Source organism: Nycticebus coucang, chromosome 6 (assembly GCF_027406575.1).
Source record: "Nycticebus coucang isolate mNycCou1 chromosome 6, mNycCou1.pri, whole genome shotgun sequence".
Lineage (NCBI taxonomy): Eukaryota > Metazoa > Chordata > Mammalia > Primates > Lorisidae > Nycticebus > Nycticebus coucang.
In genome coordinates, this window is record NC_069785.1 from 127,101,809 (window position 1) to 127,119,917 (window position 18,109).

The 18,109-nt window shown below is 49.4% G+C and overlaps 1 protein-coding gene across 2 annotated transcripts in view; it reads left to right on the forward strand.

Moving 5' to 3' along the window:
- Positions 1-793: 793 nt before the first annotated feature.
- Positions 794-18,109, forward strand: part of UBASH3B (ubiquitin associated and SH3 domain containing B) — a 142,130-nt gene continuing 124,814 nt past the window's right edge. Inside the window, exon 1 of one of the 2 annotated variants that reach the window (XM_053594708.1) lies at positions 794-1,275. In XM_053594708.1, the coding sequence (XP_053450683.1) occupies positions 1,115-1,275 (161 nt within the window). In that variant the 5' untranslated portion in view covers positions 794-1,114. The remainder of the gene's footprint in view (positions 1,276-18,109) is intronic. The other variant, XM_053594709.1, reaches the window with a different exon arrangement.

Genomic DNA, 18,109 nt, shown 5'->3' on the forward strand with positions numbered 1-18,109 from the left:
AGGGGGAGTTGTTTTGTCCAACTTAGGATGCAATTCATTTATCATTACTGTGCAGTGGTGAGTCAGTCTTTCTTTGAATCCTTTTATTGAGAGGATCCTCACTCCCTCATGAAAAATCAACCTATTGCATTTCAAACACCTCTTACAATCAGTCAGGAAGCGTTCTTTCTCTGCTCCTCTCCTCTCCTAGCCCTGCCTTCCTTCTCTGCTCCTTCCTCCTTTCTTTTCCCCTTCCCTCTTCTCCTTCCCTCTGTCTGGTCCTTCTCCCTCCGGCCCCTCCCCTCCCAGTTCCTGGCCATTCCGAGAACCTGAGGTCTTGCCTTTTCCCCTAGGGACACTGTCCAGTGGCCCACCAGGCAAGAGACCTTGGTAGAGCGTCAGCGTGTCACCTGGCGGGCTGCTGGGAACTCAGCTCCCAGTGGTCCTAACAACACTCTAGAAGCAAAACCTTTTACCTGGGCCCTACGGTTTGGCCTTCTGGTCCATTATTGCCATTCACTTGATTTCCATTATTAACTCCATGTTCAACCACATGAAACTTGAACTGAGCTGATCTGGCGTCCTGAGCCCCAGCTGGGGTGACATGCAAGCTAAGGAGAGGGCTGGGGCACTGGAGAAGCCGAAGCACACAGGCTGCCATCCCCGATCGAGATCCTTAGCCCAAAGCAGCCCGACTGCCCCTCGCGCCCGGCCGCGAGCAGCCCGGGGCAGCACTGCCTCTTTAAGAGAGGGGCGGGGCCCGGGAGCTGGCAAGGCAGGGCCAGCCCACAAGGCTCCTTTTCCTTTTTGATCCATTCAAAAATTACTCATTGCAAATTCCCCGACCGCTAGAAGCGGAGAAGGAGGGGGGCGGAGGAGTGAGGGCTACCGCGGGCGCAGTGCTGGGGACACCCGGGGCCTGCGTGGCTGACCGCCCGTCCCGCAGGAGCTGCTCGCCGGCGCGGTGGCTCCGGTGGCCTCACCAGGAAGCGTCAGTCTCGGCACTGGGGAAGCTCGCAGCGCCGCCTCCGCCGCCGCCTCCCGCCCGGCGCTCGGTCCCCGGGCCCCCTCCCCTGCCCCCGTCCGACTCCCTCCTCCTCGGGCGCCTTCCTCAGCGATGGCTGGCCGCTGAGCCATGGCTCAGTACGGCAACCCCAGCCCGCTCAGCATGGCTGCGAGAGAGGAGCTGTACAGCAAAGTCACCCCCCGGAGGAACCGCCAGCAGCGCCCCGGCACCATCAAGCATGGATCGGCCCTGGACGTGCTTCTCTCCATGGGGTTCCCCAGAGCCCGCGCGTAAGTGTCCGGGCTTGCAGCCGCGGCGACCCCTCCCGCCCTGCGCCGCCGGCCCTCGGCTTCGCTCCGGCTCGCCTCCGGGCGCCTGCCTCCCGGGCGGCGCGCTCCCCGCTGTCCACGACCAACAGGGGGCGGGATGGGCGCGTTGGCAGCCCGGGACTCGTCTCGGGGTGTGCAGGAGAAGACACGGCGCGGGAGCGTTGGCCTGGGGCTTTGCCTCGGGATGCCTAAAGCTGGGGGCGAGAGCACTAGATTCGAGTCCCGGGTACCGTGCGCGGCTCCAGGCTCCGGCGGGTGGAGCTAAGCTGTTCCCTCGCGCGCTCCGCCAGGGCTCCCGCGCCGAGCCCCTGGGGAGGCGGGGCCGCACAGAGGACTCCGGAACCCTCTCCATCCCGAACGCAGGACTGGCTTGGGATCATCTAGGGGTTGGGAAACGGCAAGGGACTGCAGGGCAGGGAGGCCGGCGCCCAGTGCAGCTGCTTCCAGCTCCGGAGGTCTCTCTCTGGACTAGGAGGAGCGCGGGCGTGGGTGTTGCTGCGTGTTCACTGATAGGGAGATGGAACCAGAAGGGGGAACGATCCTTCCAGGGGACCTGGGTTCTCATCAGTGGTGACGGCAGCGCAGAAATCTGTGGGTGCCCGGGAGTACGGAGGAGGAGCTGTCCTCCATCCTTCCTCTCGGAGAGTGGGATAGGGAAGGGCAGAGAGAGCACAGGTGGCTGCCCCTGCAGCCTGCCCGGGAGAGGCCTGGTTGCCAGCATGGGCAACAGCGGTAGGAGTCTCCTTAAGCTGATCAACTCAAGTCTAAGGGGCTGGAACTGTGCCTAAGGGAAGTCAAGGCCAGTGGCCAGGCCTCCCTCCCTGGTTAATCTCTGGCTGCAGATTTCTTAGGTGGGGACACCAGGCCTGGGAGCTTTTGGGGCACAGCTTCTTTCCCCCTTTGAATTACATCACCTGAATAGGAGAAGTGGGCAAACTTTATCTGGAAGGGCCAAGTACATAAAAGTTCTTTTATTTCCTCCCCAATTTTCCAGGTGATAACTTTAGGTCTCCCTTCTCCTGTCCCAGGGCAAACCTTGGGTGTTCTTCACTAACTTGGTTGTAACCTCTTAATCAAAGCAGACTTTGAATGTATCCTTATCCTGCTGAGACAGGAAACGACCTTGGAAAGCTGCAAAAAGGTCTGAGGTTTGTGCCTCCTGGTGACTTGGGAAGACTAGGGCTCCAGGTCCTGATATCAGAGTTTCAGGGAGGCGTCCTTAGCTCCTCAAAGGTGTATGAGGTGTGGATGCTGCAGGTTAGGGCCTTGTGTGGATGATCAGTATGCAATGCTCTCCTTAAACACTGGAGGTGGGAGCCAGGAAGTCCACTGGGAAATGATGAAGAATTAGCATTGTCCCAGGAATGAGGCCAACGGGAAAGACCTAAATTGCTGAATTAAGGGAAGAAATACTTAACTCCTCAGACTATCAAATTCGCTGCTCAAACTGGCTTTAAGGGGACATCTTTCCTCCTGCACTGAGTCTTGGAGGTCTCATCTGGGTCCTGACAGATTAGTATGTCAGTCTAATTTTGGCTAAACCCTGACATCTCATATTAGCTAGCATGGATTGAGTGCTATGTACATAGCACTCAATGTTCTTCTTTTAAAGACAGATAATTAGAACATAAACTGTATTGTTCTAAGTACCTTACCTCTATTACCTATTTTATCCTCCCAGTAATTCAATGAAGAAGGTACTACAGGCCCATTTTATAAACTGGAAAACTGAGGTTTAGAAAGGTTACATAATTTGCTTAAAGTCACAACAGTAAGCTGAGATTCTGACTGAGGCATTGTGTCTGTATAGCCCAGGCCTCCCATCACCTAGGGCCAGGATGGAAAGGATTTAATGTGGGTAAAATGCTTAGAACAGTTGCTGGCACATAGCTGGCACATAGTAGCTAAAACTTAATGATGTGGGAAATCATTTAAGTTTTAGCTACTATATTACTTTCCTGTGGCTGCTGTGACAAATGACCACAAACTGGATGGCTTAAAAGACAGAAATTTATGCTTACAACTCTAGAGACCAGAAGTCCCAAATCAGCATCACCGGGCCTGGAATCAAGGTGGTAACAGGCCACTGCTCCCCTCTATATGCTTTTGGGAAGAATCTGTTCACTGCCTCTTCCAGCTTCTGGTGGGGGCCAGGATTCTTTGACTTGTGATTGTATTATTTTCTTCTCTGCCTGGTCATGTTGTCTTTCCCTCTCTGTGTCAAATGTCCAGCCACACGTCTCTTGTAAGGATACATATGATCATATACACGTGTGTTGGGGAGAATGTAACATTATCTCCCCAGCTCAAGGCTCCTAATTTAATCATATCTGCAAAGTCTTTTTTTTTTTTCTAGCTAAGGTAGCATTTATAGGTTCTAGAGATAAGGACATGGATATTCCTTGGGGAATCATTATTTAGCTTATCACAGGTATTATTAGTAGTAGTAGTAGTACAACCTCTCTTTACCAAGTTGGTAACAAAGAGTAGGCCTGGAGGGAGGGAGGTTGGGTGTGCTGCTCTGCCTTTTTTAAACTCTCTGCCTTGAAGGGGGCAGAGGCCTTCTGGTTGTCTGATCTAGTTGTAATCCCTGGCCTGCTGTGCTTCCTTCGCCCACCTCAACCCAGACAGGCTGCTGTGCTTGGCCTTTCCCTTAATACAGGCCAGTAGAAGAGGGGCCATCAGAGATTTGAGAGAGCAGGATTTTAACTTCATCTTGGAGAGCTGAGAAGAAAGAGAGCCAGGGCATCAGGCTTAGTTTATGAGAAGCCTCTTTTCTTGAGCCTTAGCCTGGAGGGCGGAGCATAATAAAAATCCAAAGCAGGAAAGAGCAATCATGGTCTCTTGGGTTCAGGAAGACTTAGATGTGGTGCCTCAAGAGGGAATGCGACAGTTGTTTCAAATGTGGCCCTTTCAAAGAGTGACAGTAGCTAGGGCTGTCAGCTCTGACTTCCCTGGTGGGTTTAACTGGATCTGTGTTACTCAGCAGCAAGAAGGGACCCTCCGGAGGAAACGCTGGGTAGGCCAGTAGAGTGGGCCAAGGCCAGCGAGACAGGTCCCATTCCAACCCCTGCTGTGCTGTGCTCTGGTCTCAGAAGTCACTTACCCTCTACAGGGCCTTGCTGCTCCCTCTGGGGAAACATCATTAATAACTGCATTTTTGTTAGGTAACAGAGCTAAGAGGAGACAGGGCTGCAGGAATGGCTCAAGAAGGGTGCTCTCAGGGTGTGCTCCCTCCAGCTCCTTTCTCCCCCCAGGCTAGGCTGGGTTTTTTCCATCCCACTATATGAACTTTGGTCCACCTTAGACACTGCCGTAGGAGAACCTGCCACATGGGTGGAGAAGTGGTGATTTCAATGTTTGTGTGTGTGCACGTGCAAATATAAGGAAAAAGAGGTGTTAGGAAGGCATCAGGAAGGAAACTTTCAAGGGGCCAAAATGGCCTATCCCCTCCTTTTCTTTCTATGTCTACTTACACTTCTTTGTTCCAACAGTTCTGAAAATAAAGGTCCAACTTCTTCTAGGCACGTTAGGTCGGCTAGAGGGAAAATGAAGAGTGTGTGTCAAGCAAAGGCCTGGGGAAGAAGAGGCCTCAGAGGTGGGGGGAGGCCGAGCTTAACACTGTAGAAGGCAGGCCAGGCCTCTGATAAGAGCTGTCACTTTGCACAACCTGATTTGCACACTGCGGTCTCTGGGGAGAGAGCCTCTCATCTTTTCTGCAACTTGGGGCCAACTCTGGGGCTTGGAGCAAGCTTATGAATAATTGAATCTGAGGAGTCCTTGTTGATACAACCCTGACGCCCCCCCCCCACATTTTTTTTTTTTTTAATTTTTAAATTCAAAAGCTACCCGTGGCTAGAACTTTCTTTGTCTACAGCAAATGGCTTTCAATGTTTCCTAACAGTTGAGAGAGGACAATCTTGGGAAGGATGCTGCATCAGTGGTCAGAGGTCCTGAGCTCTGGGCCAGCTTCTGACTAATAGATGAAGCTTTCGCGTCTTTCATTTAACTCTTTCTCCTCAATATTCTGATCAGCTTCTGTATATGGCAGTATCTGTTATGAGTCATGGGGCTTTGTGAAGATAAAATGAGATGATGGACAGGGAAGGACTTGGGAAAGTTAAAAATAGAATCTGGAGGGTGGCGCCTGTGGCTCAAAGGAATAGGGCGCCAGCCACATATGGCAGAGGTAGTGGGTTCAAACCCAGCCCCGGCCAGAAACTGCAAAAAAAAAAAAAAAGAAATAGAATCTGGACACAAGATGGTGTCATGGCATTGTTGGGTTGGGTTGGAAGAACAGAGAGGAGGGGAGATGGTGGTTGAGGTGTCTGGCAAGCAATTACATGTACTGTTGAAATACATGTACTTTGTTTCTACTGAGAATATTTGAACACTACCTAGTTAAAGATCAGGACAGTGGCAGAAGAAAAGAGCTGAAAGGAATGCCTTCCACTTGGCTTTAGACAGTCAGCTGTATTAGCTGTGCCTCACTGCCCAAAGACAAAAGCAGCTCAAAGTTGGCTGCACCAGGAGTTGAGAAGCATCATTTGGAGCCCATGAATTAAAGGATCTGGTTTCTCTGCCTTTCTTCAGCTTACCTGTTACTTGACATTGGATCTTCTTTTTTTTTTTTTTTTTTTTGTGGTTTTTTTTTTTTTTTTGGCCGGGGCTGGGTTTGAACCCGCCACCTCCGGCATATGGGACTGGCGCCCTACTCACTGAGCCACAAGTGCCACCCTAAAGTTTTTTTTTTTTTGTAGAGACAGAGTCTCACTGTACCACCCTCGGGTAGAGTGCCGTGGCGTCACACGGCTCACAGCAACCTCTAACTCTTGGGCTTACGCGATTCTCCTGCCTCAGCCTCCCGAGCAGCTGGGACTACAGGCTCCCGCCACAACGCCCGGCTATTTTTTTGTTGCAGTTTGGCTGGGGCTGGGTTTGAACCCAACACCCTCGGCATATGGGGCGGGCGCCCTACTCACTGAGCCACAGGCGCCGCCCTGACATTGGATCTTCTGAAAGCACTTGGCCAACTCAGCCTCTCTGAAATGTAACTGACTCCAGGGCGGGGGCTGTGGGGCCTACCTTGCAGCTAATGGGCTCTTATATGTGGGCAGGACAAGGAAGTCTCTATTCTACCTGCCGTGACCACACACCCACGCAACGTTCCTGTACATTTGCGTGTTATTGCACAGTTTAAAATTGCTGTCACATGCATTAAATACCCCACACTAGGCCCCACAATGTGTGTCTCCCTTTGAAGATGAGGAAACTTGAGGCTCAGGGAGCTCAGGGACCTGCTGAAGGTTAGTCACACAGTGGGTGCATGGGGGTTCTGTTGCCATAACAGCCTCAGGCCAAGACTGCATGTCTAGTGAACTTTCTAGGCTACATAGATGTCCTGATCAAAATAAGAAAGCCTTGACATGTTTTATGTTTGAACTTTGTTGAAGTATAAGTTATGACAATAAACTAAACCAATTTAAAGGCTGATGCATTTTGATAGATGAATGTACCTGTGTACCTGTAGTTAGTCCTTCCTCTAGCCCTAGCCCTGGGTGACCACCAGTCTGCTTTCTGTTACTACACTCTAGCCTTTTGTAGACTTGCTTGCAAGTGGAATCGTGTGAGGCATGCTAGGTACCTGGCTTCTTTCCTTCAGAATAATACTTCTGAGACCCAAACTACATGTAGTTTTTCTCTTTTTATTGCTGAGTAGACCTGGAGGCATTTGGATAGCAGGGTAAGTATAACCCTTTGCACACTGCTTCTATGAACATTCCCTCTTAGGCCCTAATTTCTAATAATACTGTGGGTTTTTAGACATTTTAGAGCTTACAAAGCGATTCATATAGTAATCACTAGCAAGTCTCAGGCCCTGATAAGATGATAAGAAACTCGAGATTCAGAAGATTAAATGGCGCAGAGATTGAAAAGCATCCTGCCTTATGGCTCTACCCTGTGGTTTTTGTCACTACCCTGCCTTCCGCCACTTCAAACTCCAGCTGCCTTTCAGTGAGGGACAGTAATTCTCAGAGGTACAGGCTTTGTTTTTCAGAGACACAGCAAAACTAGGGAATCATGTCTCCCCCTAACTTTGCAAAATCCAGCTGATGATGTGGCGGTGGTGCCATCAATACCGCCCTGCTCCCAGCAGGATCCATGTGTGTTCAGGGGGCGTCCCGTTACTTGGCAGCCAGAAACTGGAGAGATCCCATTTTATCTGCCCCATCCCTCCTGCCTTGATAGACAGAAGTCTGAATGGGCGGCAGCTGTTCAGACAGCCTGGGTTTGAATCCCATCTCTGCCCCTTACCAGCTGGGTCACCTTGGCTTAGCTGAACACACTAAGCCTCGGTTTTCCTGTCCGTAAAATGCTAACAGTGACAATCCTTACCTTGAAAGACCATTGTGAGGGTTAAAGGTGCCAATGCAGGCAAACGGCTGGACAGAGTCTGGCATTCGCAGGTGGGCATTATTGCCGCTCAAGTGGTGATGTTATTCCACACGGCTCCCTCTGTTGTCGGGTTCCTTGGGTGCCCTCCACTTTCACGTTTCTCACTGAGCTGTGGCCATCAAGTAGTGAGTGGGTTAGAGGCCGGCTGATGCTTTCTGTCGCCATCCCACATTCTGTTCCTGGGCTTCTCATTTGCTCGAGTGTCTGCAGGGGTGCCAGGCCTACGTGGCAGCAAACCCAGAGCAGAGCTAGTGCTGCCCAACTGCTGACTGTAATAAATGGCAAGGGCTCAAGATTTGAAGGGGTGCCATATGGTTGCCTTCTGACTCCTCTCAAATGGAATCAGACTTGAGCCCCGGGGAGAGAGAGAGAAAGAGAAATGCTCAAGAACAGATCCTGTCTGCGCTGGGATGGGCACAGCCCCAAGCAGGATGCAGAGTCAAGGCCAGGAGAATGAGAAGCCTGCAGTCCTCATCAGACTGAACACTCTGGTCTTCTTCATCGGAGGATTCTCCCACGGTGCACTGGATGTCTACCCAAAGGCTTATGGGGAGAATCTCTGGCTTTTCTCTAGAAAATAAGTGGGGCGCTCTGGACCCTTGCCAGCATCTCAGGGTATGTGATAGGCAATCTCTTTCTTGTTCCACCTCGCTCACATCCCCATTGTCCTGACTCTTGGCCGTCATGCTCTTTGCCACCTACTGATGTTGAAGTCGATGATGTCTAAGGTGAGGTGTCTAGGTGAACTTGAAGAAATGGAGTTCTCGTCATGGGTACAGCATCCTCCTACATTCTGTGCAGTCCTGGGGAGGAAAAACAAAAGTCAGGTTTTACCACCTGGCTCTCTGAATTAGCCAGTCTCTTAAGCTGGCCGCATATCGTGCATAGGGACCCTCGGAGTAGCAAGTCTGTCTTTTCTAGGCCTGGCCGAACACAGCCTTACAGATGTTCCAAGGGCTCTGGATTCAGCGCCCAGCCCTCAGGTGATACGACACCACAAAAGCAAACTAGGTCTACCTTTCTTTCAAATCCTGGCTTTGTGCTCTCACTTCCCTCTCACCTATTAGCTACTCAGCCTCACAATTCATCCCTTTCCTTCTCAGGCCTCAGTGGTCTCAGCTGTAAAAGGGGTTGAAGTCGACCACCTCTTTGGTCCCTTGCAATTCTGGTGACTTCAGGGTGACATGGACAAGGCTTTTCAAACAGCACAAGGGAACTCTCACTGCCTTGTGTGTGCTTCTCTGTTCCCCAACATTTGGCCTTCCTGTTTCTGTTTTCGTTTTGTTTTTCCCAGTGCTTTATTGTCAAATTCTTCTTCTCTCCCTTTAAAGACAACTGTTCAGGATCGTTGATATCCGCATTCGCTGGCACTCTCTAGATTCTACTCTCTAGAATAGAATAGAATCTAGAGAGTAAATAAACAGAAAGGAAGAAAGATAGGAGGCACTTACCACGGTGGGGAGTCATTTAACTAGTGTGTATTAGTATAATTTTCAAATTGGTACATAATGTGCTTTCTTGCAAAATACAACCAAAGTGCTAGTTAAATAAGAAAGGCGGTTAGTATCTTGGCACCTGGAGTAAACGTGGACACTTCATGAATGTGCTTATCATCTGGGGTAAATAAACTGCTCACGGGCATCTTTTTAATTAAAGGGACATCTTCCCTTCTGCACAGTCACCAGCTGTTTGTGTGACACCTCCAATTGTGTTCCCTTGCCCCCGAGGAAGCATAAACATTCTTGTACATAAAAGCTACTGTGGTAGTGAACTCCACCAGGCCCAGGGCTGCTCCCACACAGAGTGGGAAGCTCAGTGGCAGCTCGCTGTGGTCCGGAAAATGCCAAAGGGAAGCTGACAGCACAGATGGCCAGAGGCAGCCAAATGTTTCCAATTTCTTTCAGGTTTGTTTTTTTTTGGGGGGGGGGATGATCCTTCTCTGTGTTATTAGGTAGCAGGATTGTTTACAATCCTAGTTCCATGTTGACTGTGCCCCATTCAAAAATATTTACTGAAAGTACTCATCCTCTAAATGTTTATTCTTTTAAGTTGGGTAGAAAGCACTTAGAGAGTAGGAAAGGAATCTGCCTGAGTGGCTGCTGTTGTGTACAGTCAGTTCAAACACACACAAACGCGCGTGCAGTGTTGCTGGGGCTCTCAGCCAGAGGCCTCTACACTGTCATTTCTGAATCCATCTCTCCTTTTTTTTTTTTTTGAGACAGAGTCTTACTTTGTTGCCCTCAGTATAGTGCCATGGTGTCACAGCTCACAGCATCCTCAAACACTTGGGCTCAAGTGATTCTCTCTTTTTTTTTGAGACAGAGCCTCAAGCTGCCGCCATGGGTAGAGTGCTGTGGCATCACAGCTCACAGCAACCTCCAACTCCTGGGCTCAAGCGATTCTCTTGCCTCTACCTCCCAAGTAGGTGGGACTACAGGTGCCCGCCACAATGCCCGGCTATTTTTTGGTTGCAGCTGTCATTGTTGTTTGGCTGGATTCGAACCCGCCAGTTCAGGTGTATGTGGCTGGCACTTCAGTGGCTTGAGCCCCTTAGCCCCTTGAGCCCCAGGCACCGAGCCTCAAGTGATTCTCTTGTCTCAGCCTCCCAAGTAGCTGGGACTACAGGTACTGGCCACAGCGCCCAGCTATTTTTAGAGACAAGGTCTCCCTCTTGCTTAGAGACAAGGTCTCACTCTTGCTCAGGCTGGTCTTGAACTCCTGAGCTCAGGCAATGCACCGGCCTCGGCCTCCCAGAGTGCTAGGATTACAGGTGTGAGCCACTGCACCCGGCTGAATCCACCTCTCCTTAAACCGCCTGTCCATCCCTTCCCCTCTTTTTGCCTAATCAGTCTTTACTTGTCCTGGAGAACTAGCGCAACCTTGACCCATCTGGCTTCCCTTCCTTCCCTGTCTTCTCCTTTTCTCTTCTCTTCTCCTCTCCTTTAAGACATATGAAGCTTTACCCTGTGACACAAACAAAGCATAGGAGATTATTTCCAAATGACCTGGGAAGAGACAAAGTGATCTTCCCAAGATCCTCAACCACGCTCACCAGTTCCCTGTGTAATGCTGTCTTTTTTTTCTTTAATGTACTGTGTAGACACTTCAGCCTGCATTTATGGCAACTATTATATCCTATCATAATTGGAGTCCAAGTACAAAAATAATGAGGTCAAAAATAATTAGCTATAATCTCCACCCTCAAGGAACCAGCAATCCCATGTAGAAGATAGAAAATGACGATAAAGTGTGGTAAACGCGGTGGGAGAGACGGGGAGGCATCCGCAGGAGAGGAGGAATGTAACGTCGCCAGACAGGGAGCGCTGGATTCAATGCCAAGCACAACTGAAACGAGAACAAAACTTGCCTTCAGTCTGGGAGGGAGGGATTGGGGATGGCCAGGAGGTAGTGCAAATCATTTCATATTATGTCCCAATAATTTCATATTATGCCCTGTTTGGAAAAAACCTCCAGAGGTTGACTCTCAGAAATAGACAGCTGGAATTGCTATGTAGAACTTGTCTCTTCCAATACTCACTTTTGATTTTTTTTTTTTTTTGCAGTTTTTTTTTTTTTGGCCAAGGCTGGGTTTGAACCCACCACCTCTGGCATATGGGGCTAGCGCCCTACTCCTTTGAGCTACAGGCACCACCCAATACAGTATAGTGGTGAGCATAGATGCCTTCCAATACTCATTTTTGTATGACTTTTTTATTTTTTTATTTTATTTATTTATTATTTTTTATTTTTTTGAAATTTCTGGCCAGGGCTGGGTTTGAACCCACCACCTCCGGCATATGGGACCGGTGCCCTACTCCTTTGAACCATAGGCACCGCCCTATTTTTTTATTTTTTTTTTTGAGACAGAGCCTCAAGCTGTCACCCCGGGTAGACTCTGCTGGCATCATAGCTCACAGCAATCTCAAACTCTTGGGCTCAAGCAATCCTCTTGCCTCAGTTTTTCTATTTTTAGTAGAGATGTGTCTCACTTTTGCTCAGGCTGGTCTTGAACTCCTGAGCTTAAGAAATCCACCCACCTTGGCCTCCCAGAGTTCTAGGAGGAGCGTGAACCACCGCGCCTGGCCTGCATGACTGTTCTAAGATCCACCAGCTGGTCTGTGACAGAAGCAGGGCTCGAGTCGGCTGACCCCAGTCTGGACCACGATTTCTTTTTTCCACATTAAGCTATTTCCCTGACTTCAGGCTCGAGGGAAACAGCTTTCGCACAAAGTTTTGACTCTGGGCTTTTTTTTCCCTGAGACAGTGTGTCATTGTCACCCTGGATAGAGGGCCCTGGCGTCATCATAGTTTACAGCAACCTCAAACTCCTGGGCTTGAGGATCCTCCTGCCTCAGCCTCCTGAGTAGCTGAGACTATAGGCACCCAATACTACACCTGGCTAGTTTTTTTTTTTTTCTATTTTTAGTAAAGACAGGGTCTTGCTCTTGCTTAGGCTGGTCTCAAACTCCTGAGCTCAAAGTGATCCTCCCGCCTCAGCCTCCCAGAGTGCTGGGATTATAGGCAAAACTGCTGCCCAGTTTTGACTCTTGTCTGCAGGAACGGGCTGACCGCTTGTTCGCATTAACCCTTTCATATTGTGTGTCTTGTCTTTTCCTCTCACTCCTCTCTGATTGTTCACCAGCTGTTTGCATCTCAGCTGATAGAAAATGAAGCTAAGTCACCTCTGAGGAGGAGGGTGGGATGGTTGGTGAGAAAGGGCCACTCACACCAGGCAGAGATGCTGGGAGGGATCCGTGGTTGTCTCACTCACCACCCAGGAAGGTAAGGATAAGCTAGCTAGATCTTGCAGAAGGAACATTAGTTCTAGAGACAAAAGACTGGGTTCAAGTTCTGGATCTTTCACTCTCTGAGGATGTGGTTTTGAACAAGTTATTTCTATAGGTTGGTTGAAATCAGAATGAGGCGATGGATATAAAAATAATGAAAACCACAAAAACTCATGCAGATGTAAAAACGATACTATTATCTGTTATCAACCGTTGGGCCCTGGTACTTTGAGGCTCTCCCAGAAAGTCCATGAACTGTTGATTTTGCGTGGTGTGTGGCAGGCTGTTCTAGTCCTCCCCCCTCGCCAAGTTCCGTTGTTTCAGAGAGGAATACGAGGGGCCACTGGAGAAACCACTTCCACCCCAGTGAACACTTCCTTCTGGGAGCTTAAATTTACACTTCATCTCTTTTGGAAGGTAGGGACATGAGTCATAATGAGTTAGCAAGTGGCTTTTGTGAAATACAAGAGGGTTTGTGAAACACAGTAAATATAGCCAAAGGCATGTATAGTAGCTTTCTATTTTGCTATAAAAAAAATTTACTATAAACGCAGTGGCTTAAAAAAAACACAAGTTCAGTCCCTTGCAGTTCGGAGGTCACAAGTCTGAGATGAGTACTGGAGGGTAAGATCAAAGGCCATGGGGCTGTGTTCTTTCTGGAGGCTCCAGGAAGGAATCTGTGCCCTTGACTTGTCTTCTGGGGTCTGTCTGCATCCCTTGGCTAGCAGCCCTTCCCTCTCTATTCAAAGTTCATTGCTCCAATCTCTGCTTCTCTTATCACATCGCTATCTCTGACTCTCCTGCCTCACTCTTTCCTTATGATTGCATCTCCCCAACTCAAGATCCTTAGCTGAGTCCCATCTGTACAGTCCCTTTTGCCACGTGAAGTCACATATTTATAGGTTCTGGGGATGAGAACGTGGACAGCTTTCAGAGCTGCTCTTCTGTCAACCACAGCTTGCGAGTGTAGAAGCACCTGGTCTGCCTTTCTCCTTAGTTCATGACCTTTCTCACAGTTGCTAACTCCTTAATTGTCTCTTTGCCCTACCTGCTATGTGGCAGACAATATTTTAAACACTTACATGTGTGTTATTTCTGTTTATTTCTTGTAACAACTCCATGAGAGGCTAGGTGCGGTGGCTCATGCCTGTAATCCTAGCACTCAGGGAGGCCGAGGCAGGTGGATCACTTGAGTTCACAGGTTTGAGACCAGCTTGAACAAGAGTGAGACCTTGTAGCTGGGCGTTGTGGCGGGCGCCTGTAGTCCCAGCTACTCGGGAGGCTGAGGCAAGAGAATCGCTTAAGCCCAGGAGTTGGAGGTTGCTGTGAGCTGTGTGAGGCCACGGCACTCTACCGAGGGCCATAAAGTGAGACTCTGTCTCTACAAAAAAAAAAAAGTGAGACTTTGGGCGGCGCCTGTGGCTCAGTGCGTAGGGCACCAGCCCCATATGCCAAGGGTGGCAGGTTCAAACCCAGCCCTGGCCAAACTGCAACAAAAAGAAAAAATAGCTGGATATTGTGGCCGGCGCCTGTAGTCCCAACTGCTCGGGAGGCTGAGGCAAGAGAATCACGTAAGCCCAAGAGTTAGAGGTTGCTGTGAGCGGTGTGACGCCACAGCACTCTACCCGAGGGTGGTACAGTGAGACTCTGTCTCTACAAAAAAAAAAAAAAAGAAAGAGTGAGACCTTGTCTCTACTAAAAATGAAAAACTGAGGCAAGAGTTGGAAGTTGCTGTGAGCTATGATGAGCCCAAGAGTTGGAAGTTGCTGTGAGCTATGATGCCATAGCACTCTACCAAGGGCGACAAAGTGAGACTGTCTCAAAAAAAAAAAAAACAACTTCATGACATGGGAACTATTATTATACCCATTTACAGATGGGAAAACTGAAGCACAGAGATTTGAACTTGCCCAACATCCCATAGCTGGTAAATGGTAGAACCAGGATGCAAACCCCAGGCTGTCTGACTCCCGAGTCAGAGTCCTTAGCCACCACCCACAGTACTGATCTATAACTGGTATTTGGTAAAGTTTGATAAATAGCAAAAGGAAGGAAACTTGAGGTCCACATTAGTGATGTGATGTTCCTAGATTACACAGAACCGGGGTCAAGAGAGCAACCTGAATTGCCCATTGGTTTGGTCTGTTACTGGGCCCCAGCTAATTGCAGTGTGGTTAGCTGTCTGGTGATGTGATCTGGAGTTGCAATGATGTTATTACCCTTTCTGGAAGTTTGTGTGTGCGTGTGTGTGAGTATCTGCATTTCAGTGTGTATGTGTACAGGCAGTTGTCAAGTTACAAACATCTGACTTATGTACATCTCGCATTTATGAACAGAGGCTATTAGAGATAATAGGTTAATGTACCCGTTCCAACTTACATACAAATTCAACTTAAGAACAAACCTGCAAGTCAGGTGTGGTGGCCAAGGCAGTAGACTGTCTGAGCTCAGGAGTTTGAGACTAACCTGAGCAAGAGCCAGAATCCATCTCTACTAAAAATAGAAAGAAAAAAAAAAACTAACTGTGAATAGTGGCAGGCGCCTGTAGTCTCAGTTACTTGGAAGACTGAGACAAGAGGATCGCTTGAGCCCAAGAGTTTGAGGTTGCTGTGAGCTATAATGCCACAGCGCTTTACTGAGGGCAACCAAGTGAGACTCTGTCTCAAAAAAAAAAAAAAAAAAGAAGCACCTACAGACCCTGTCTCATTCATACCCCAGGGACCACCTGTATGTGTACACTACCCATCTCAGCTCCCAGCTATGAAAAGCTGGGCACAGGGTTGTACTAAGGAGGCACAGGACTCCAAGTCCCTGCCAACCACCTATTCCGGCCTCCTACTGCTGTAAACGAACCTCCATGGTAGAAATCGGAAGTTTATTCCTATTCCTATGACCTCAGCAGGAGCTCCTCAGGCAGAGCTCATAGTGGTTTGTCTGGTCCTTGAGTTTGCGGTGAAACTAACATACCTTCAAATTCCTACTCCACTTTCATCAAGTTACTAAACCCCTCTAAGCCTCAGTGTTGTCATCTGTGAAGGAAGCTGAGAATATCTGCCTCAAGTCACTGTCATGATGATTAAATGAGATGATACATACAAAAGTGGCCAGTGCTGAGCCTGACCCTCAAGTGCATGATAAACGATGGGCCTGGTGGTTAAGGTCACTATCTTTAGAATCACAGCGTTGAGTGGGTTGCATCTAAGTTAATAAGCCATTCTAAGGTTTCTAATTTCTCTCCCCAACCTCTTCAAGACCTCCCAGCTAGTTTTTTTCTATTTTTAGTAGAGATGGGGTCTCGCTCTTGCTCAGGTTGGTCTCAAACTCCTGAGCTCAGACAATCTACTGCCTTTGCCTTCCAAAGTGGTCAGCCACCACACCTGACCTGCAGGTTTGTTCTTCAGTCTTGTCTGGAAGAGATTGGGGAGGGAAATTAGAAATTAGGCCTAGGGATAATTTTAATAGTGTTCAGTGGGTCTGCTCTAGGGAGGGGCAAAGAGGTGGGGGAGCTGGTCTAGGAGCGTGGATGGCTCTGTTCCTCAATGCACAAAGGGAGGCATACCCCTCCGGCCTTCTGCCTGGCCTCACAAGTGGACAGAGCTGCTGTCGTCCTTGTCAGAGGAATCCATGACACACCAGCAGTGTGGTGATAATGGAGCCCTGTGGGAGCCAGCTTCTAAGTAGGTCTTGAAAATCGATTGAAATGAGCCTCCTGGGGACCTCAGGGCTCAGGGCTCAGGCCTGCAGCAACTTTTCTGCATCAGGAGGGAGGAGAATGCCTGAAGTTCTTACCTTCCTCTGAATGTATGAGCACAGGCTTGCCAATGGAATACTGAACAGTCAGCCCTGCCCCCTTGCTGTCTGGCCACCCCAGGCACCGCAGATCTCCCGGTATCACCTCATCCATTGGGCCTCTGCAGGGAGGTGGTGCATAGGGCTGTCCTGTGGAGGAAAGGGAGCTGGACACCAGGAAAACCTCCTCAGTGAGGTAGCATGTGCCCTGGGTGACTAGTGAAGCTTTCCAAATGGGCTGACCCTGGGGAACCTTGAGTAAACAGAAGGTTGCTGTCTGCCAGGCAGCTGGCTCTGAAGCTTGTGGATGATGGAACGTCAGCATTTAAAGGTTTTTGCGTTGTTTTGTTTGGGGTTGCTTAGTTTTTGTAATTTCCCCTTTCCATCTTCTGCAGGCTGAGGCCCCAGCACTGCCTTTCTGAGTTGTCCTGGGAAACAGGTCGTGTGGGGCCTCAGACGTTTAGTCTGGAGGAGACACCAGGAGACAGGGAAGATGTTGAGGCTGGGCAGAAAGAGTGTCCCCTGAATTCAACAAGTTTACTGAGTAGTGACTTTATGCCAGGGGAGTTGTCTAAGTTCTGGAGGAGCAAATATGAAGAAGACCCAGTCCCTGACCGTGGGAGTGCCTGACCTTGGGGAAGATAGACTCAGGCAGATGACTTTGATATAATGTGATATGACAGGGAGGGAGGGAGGCTGTCATTCGAAAAGGGGATGCTTATTTTGTGAACTTTAATGGGTGGTTATAATGGCTGGGGAAAGGATCAGATTTCAGTTCACAAGATAAAAAGCAACTTCTGGAACCCAGCGGCCCCACTACAGATGCTTTGCCTCTCGCTGGTTCAATCCAGTGCAGCTGTGCTTCCTGATCAGCCTCCTTGGAAGGACCTAAGGATTCTGTGTTGGAGTTGGGAACATCTCTGAGGTCCCTGACGCACCAGGCGGGGCTGGACTGGGGTCTGGACTGTGGGGTGGGGGACAGGGCAGCTGAGGGTGTCCTATACAGATCAGCTTCTGGGTCACTGCTTTCACGTGCAGGATTCCCAGGATTGGTCAGGAATGGACTATCCACACTCGAGGGCTGAGCGATATGTAGTGCCGAACTGATGGGGCTTGAGCAAGGGCCTCCGAAGAGGCAAACCTCAAGCTTGCGCTTGTTGGGCAAGCACTCACCTTGTTTTCTAGGCATTGACTGGTCTCAGGGCACTTCACAGTGAGCTAGGACCAGTGTTTGGGGGAGGGGGTAGTGCTCAGGCTGCAGCAAAGGAGGTGGCAAGCAAGATCAGTGTAACCAAGCCAGGGCAGAACAGAACTGGAGGAGGAAGAAAGGAGCTAGTAAGTTGCAGAGGGCGGGAATGCAGGCACTTGAGACTCCTGGGGGATGGCTTTGAACTTGTGACAGACAGAATGCTGAAATTGTCATCAGGAAGAGGAATAGAATAGCCCTAGGGCAGCCTTGAACTCCTTATGGTAGAAAACTGCAGAAGGGCTGGTATTCTTTTTTTTTTTTTTTTTGGCAGGGGCTGGGTTTGAACCCACCACCTCCAGCATATGGGACCGGCGCCCTACTCCTTGAGCCACAGGCGTCGCCCAGAAGGGCTGGTATTCTTTCTGCCGTCACTACCATTTCTCATGAGGGAGAGAAGGCATAGTGCAGGGAGTGCTCTTTGCGCTAAAGCATCCCAGGCTATTTCCTTGTTTGGTTCTCTTTGCGCTGCAATTACTGTTTCTACAGAGTGAGTTTTCAGCTTTAAAAAAGAAAA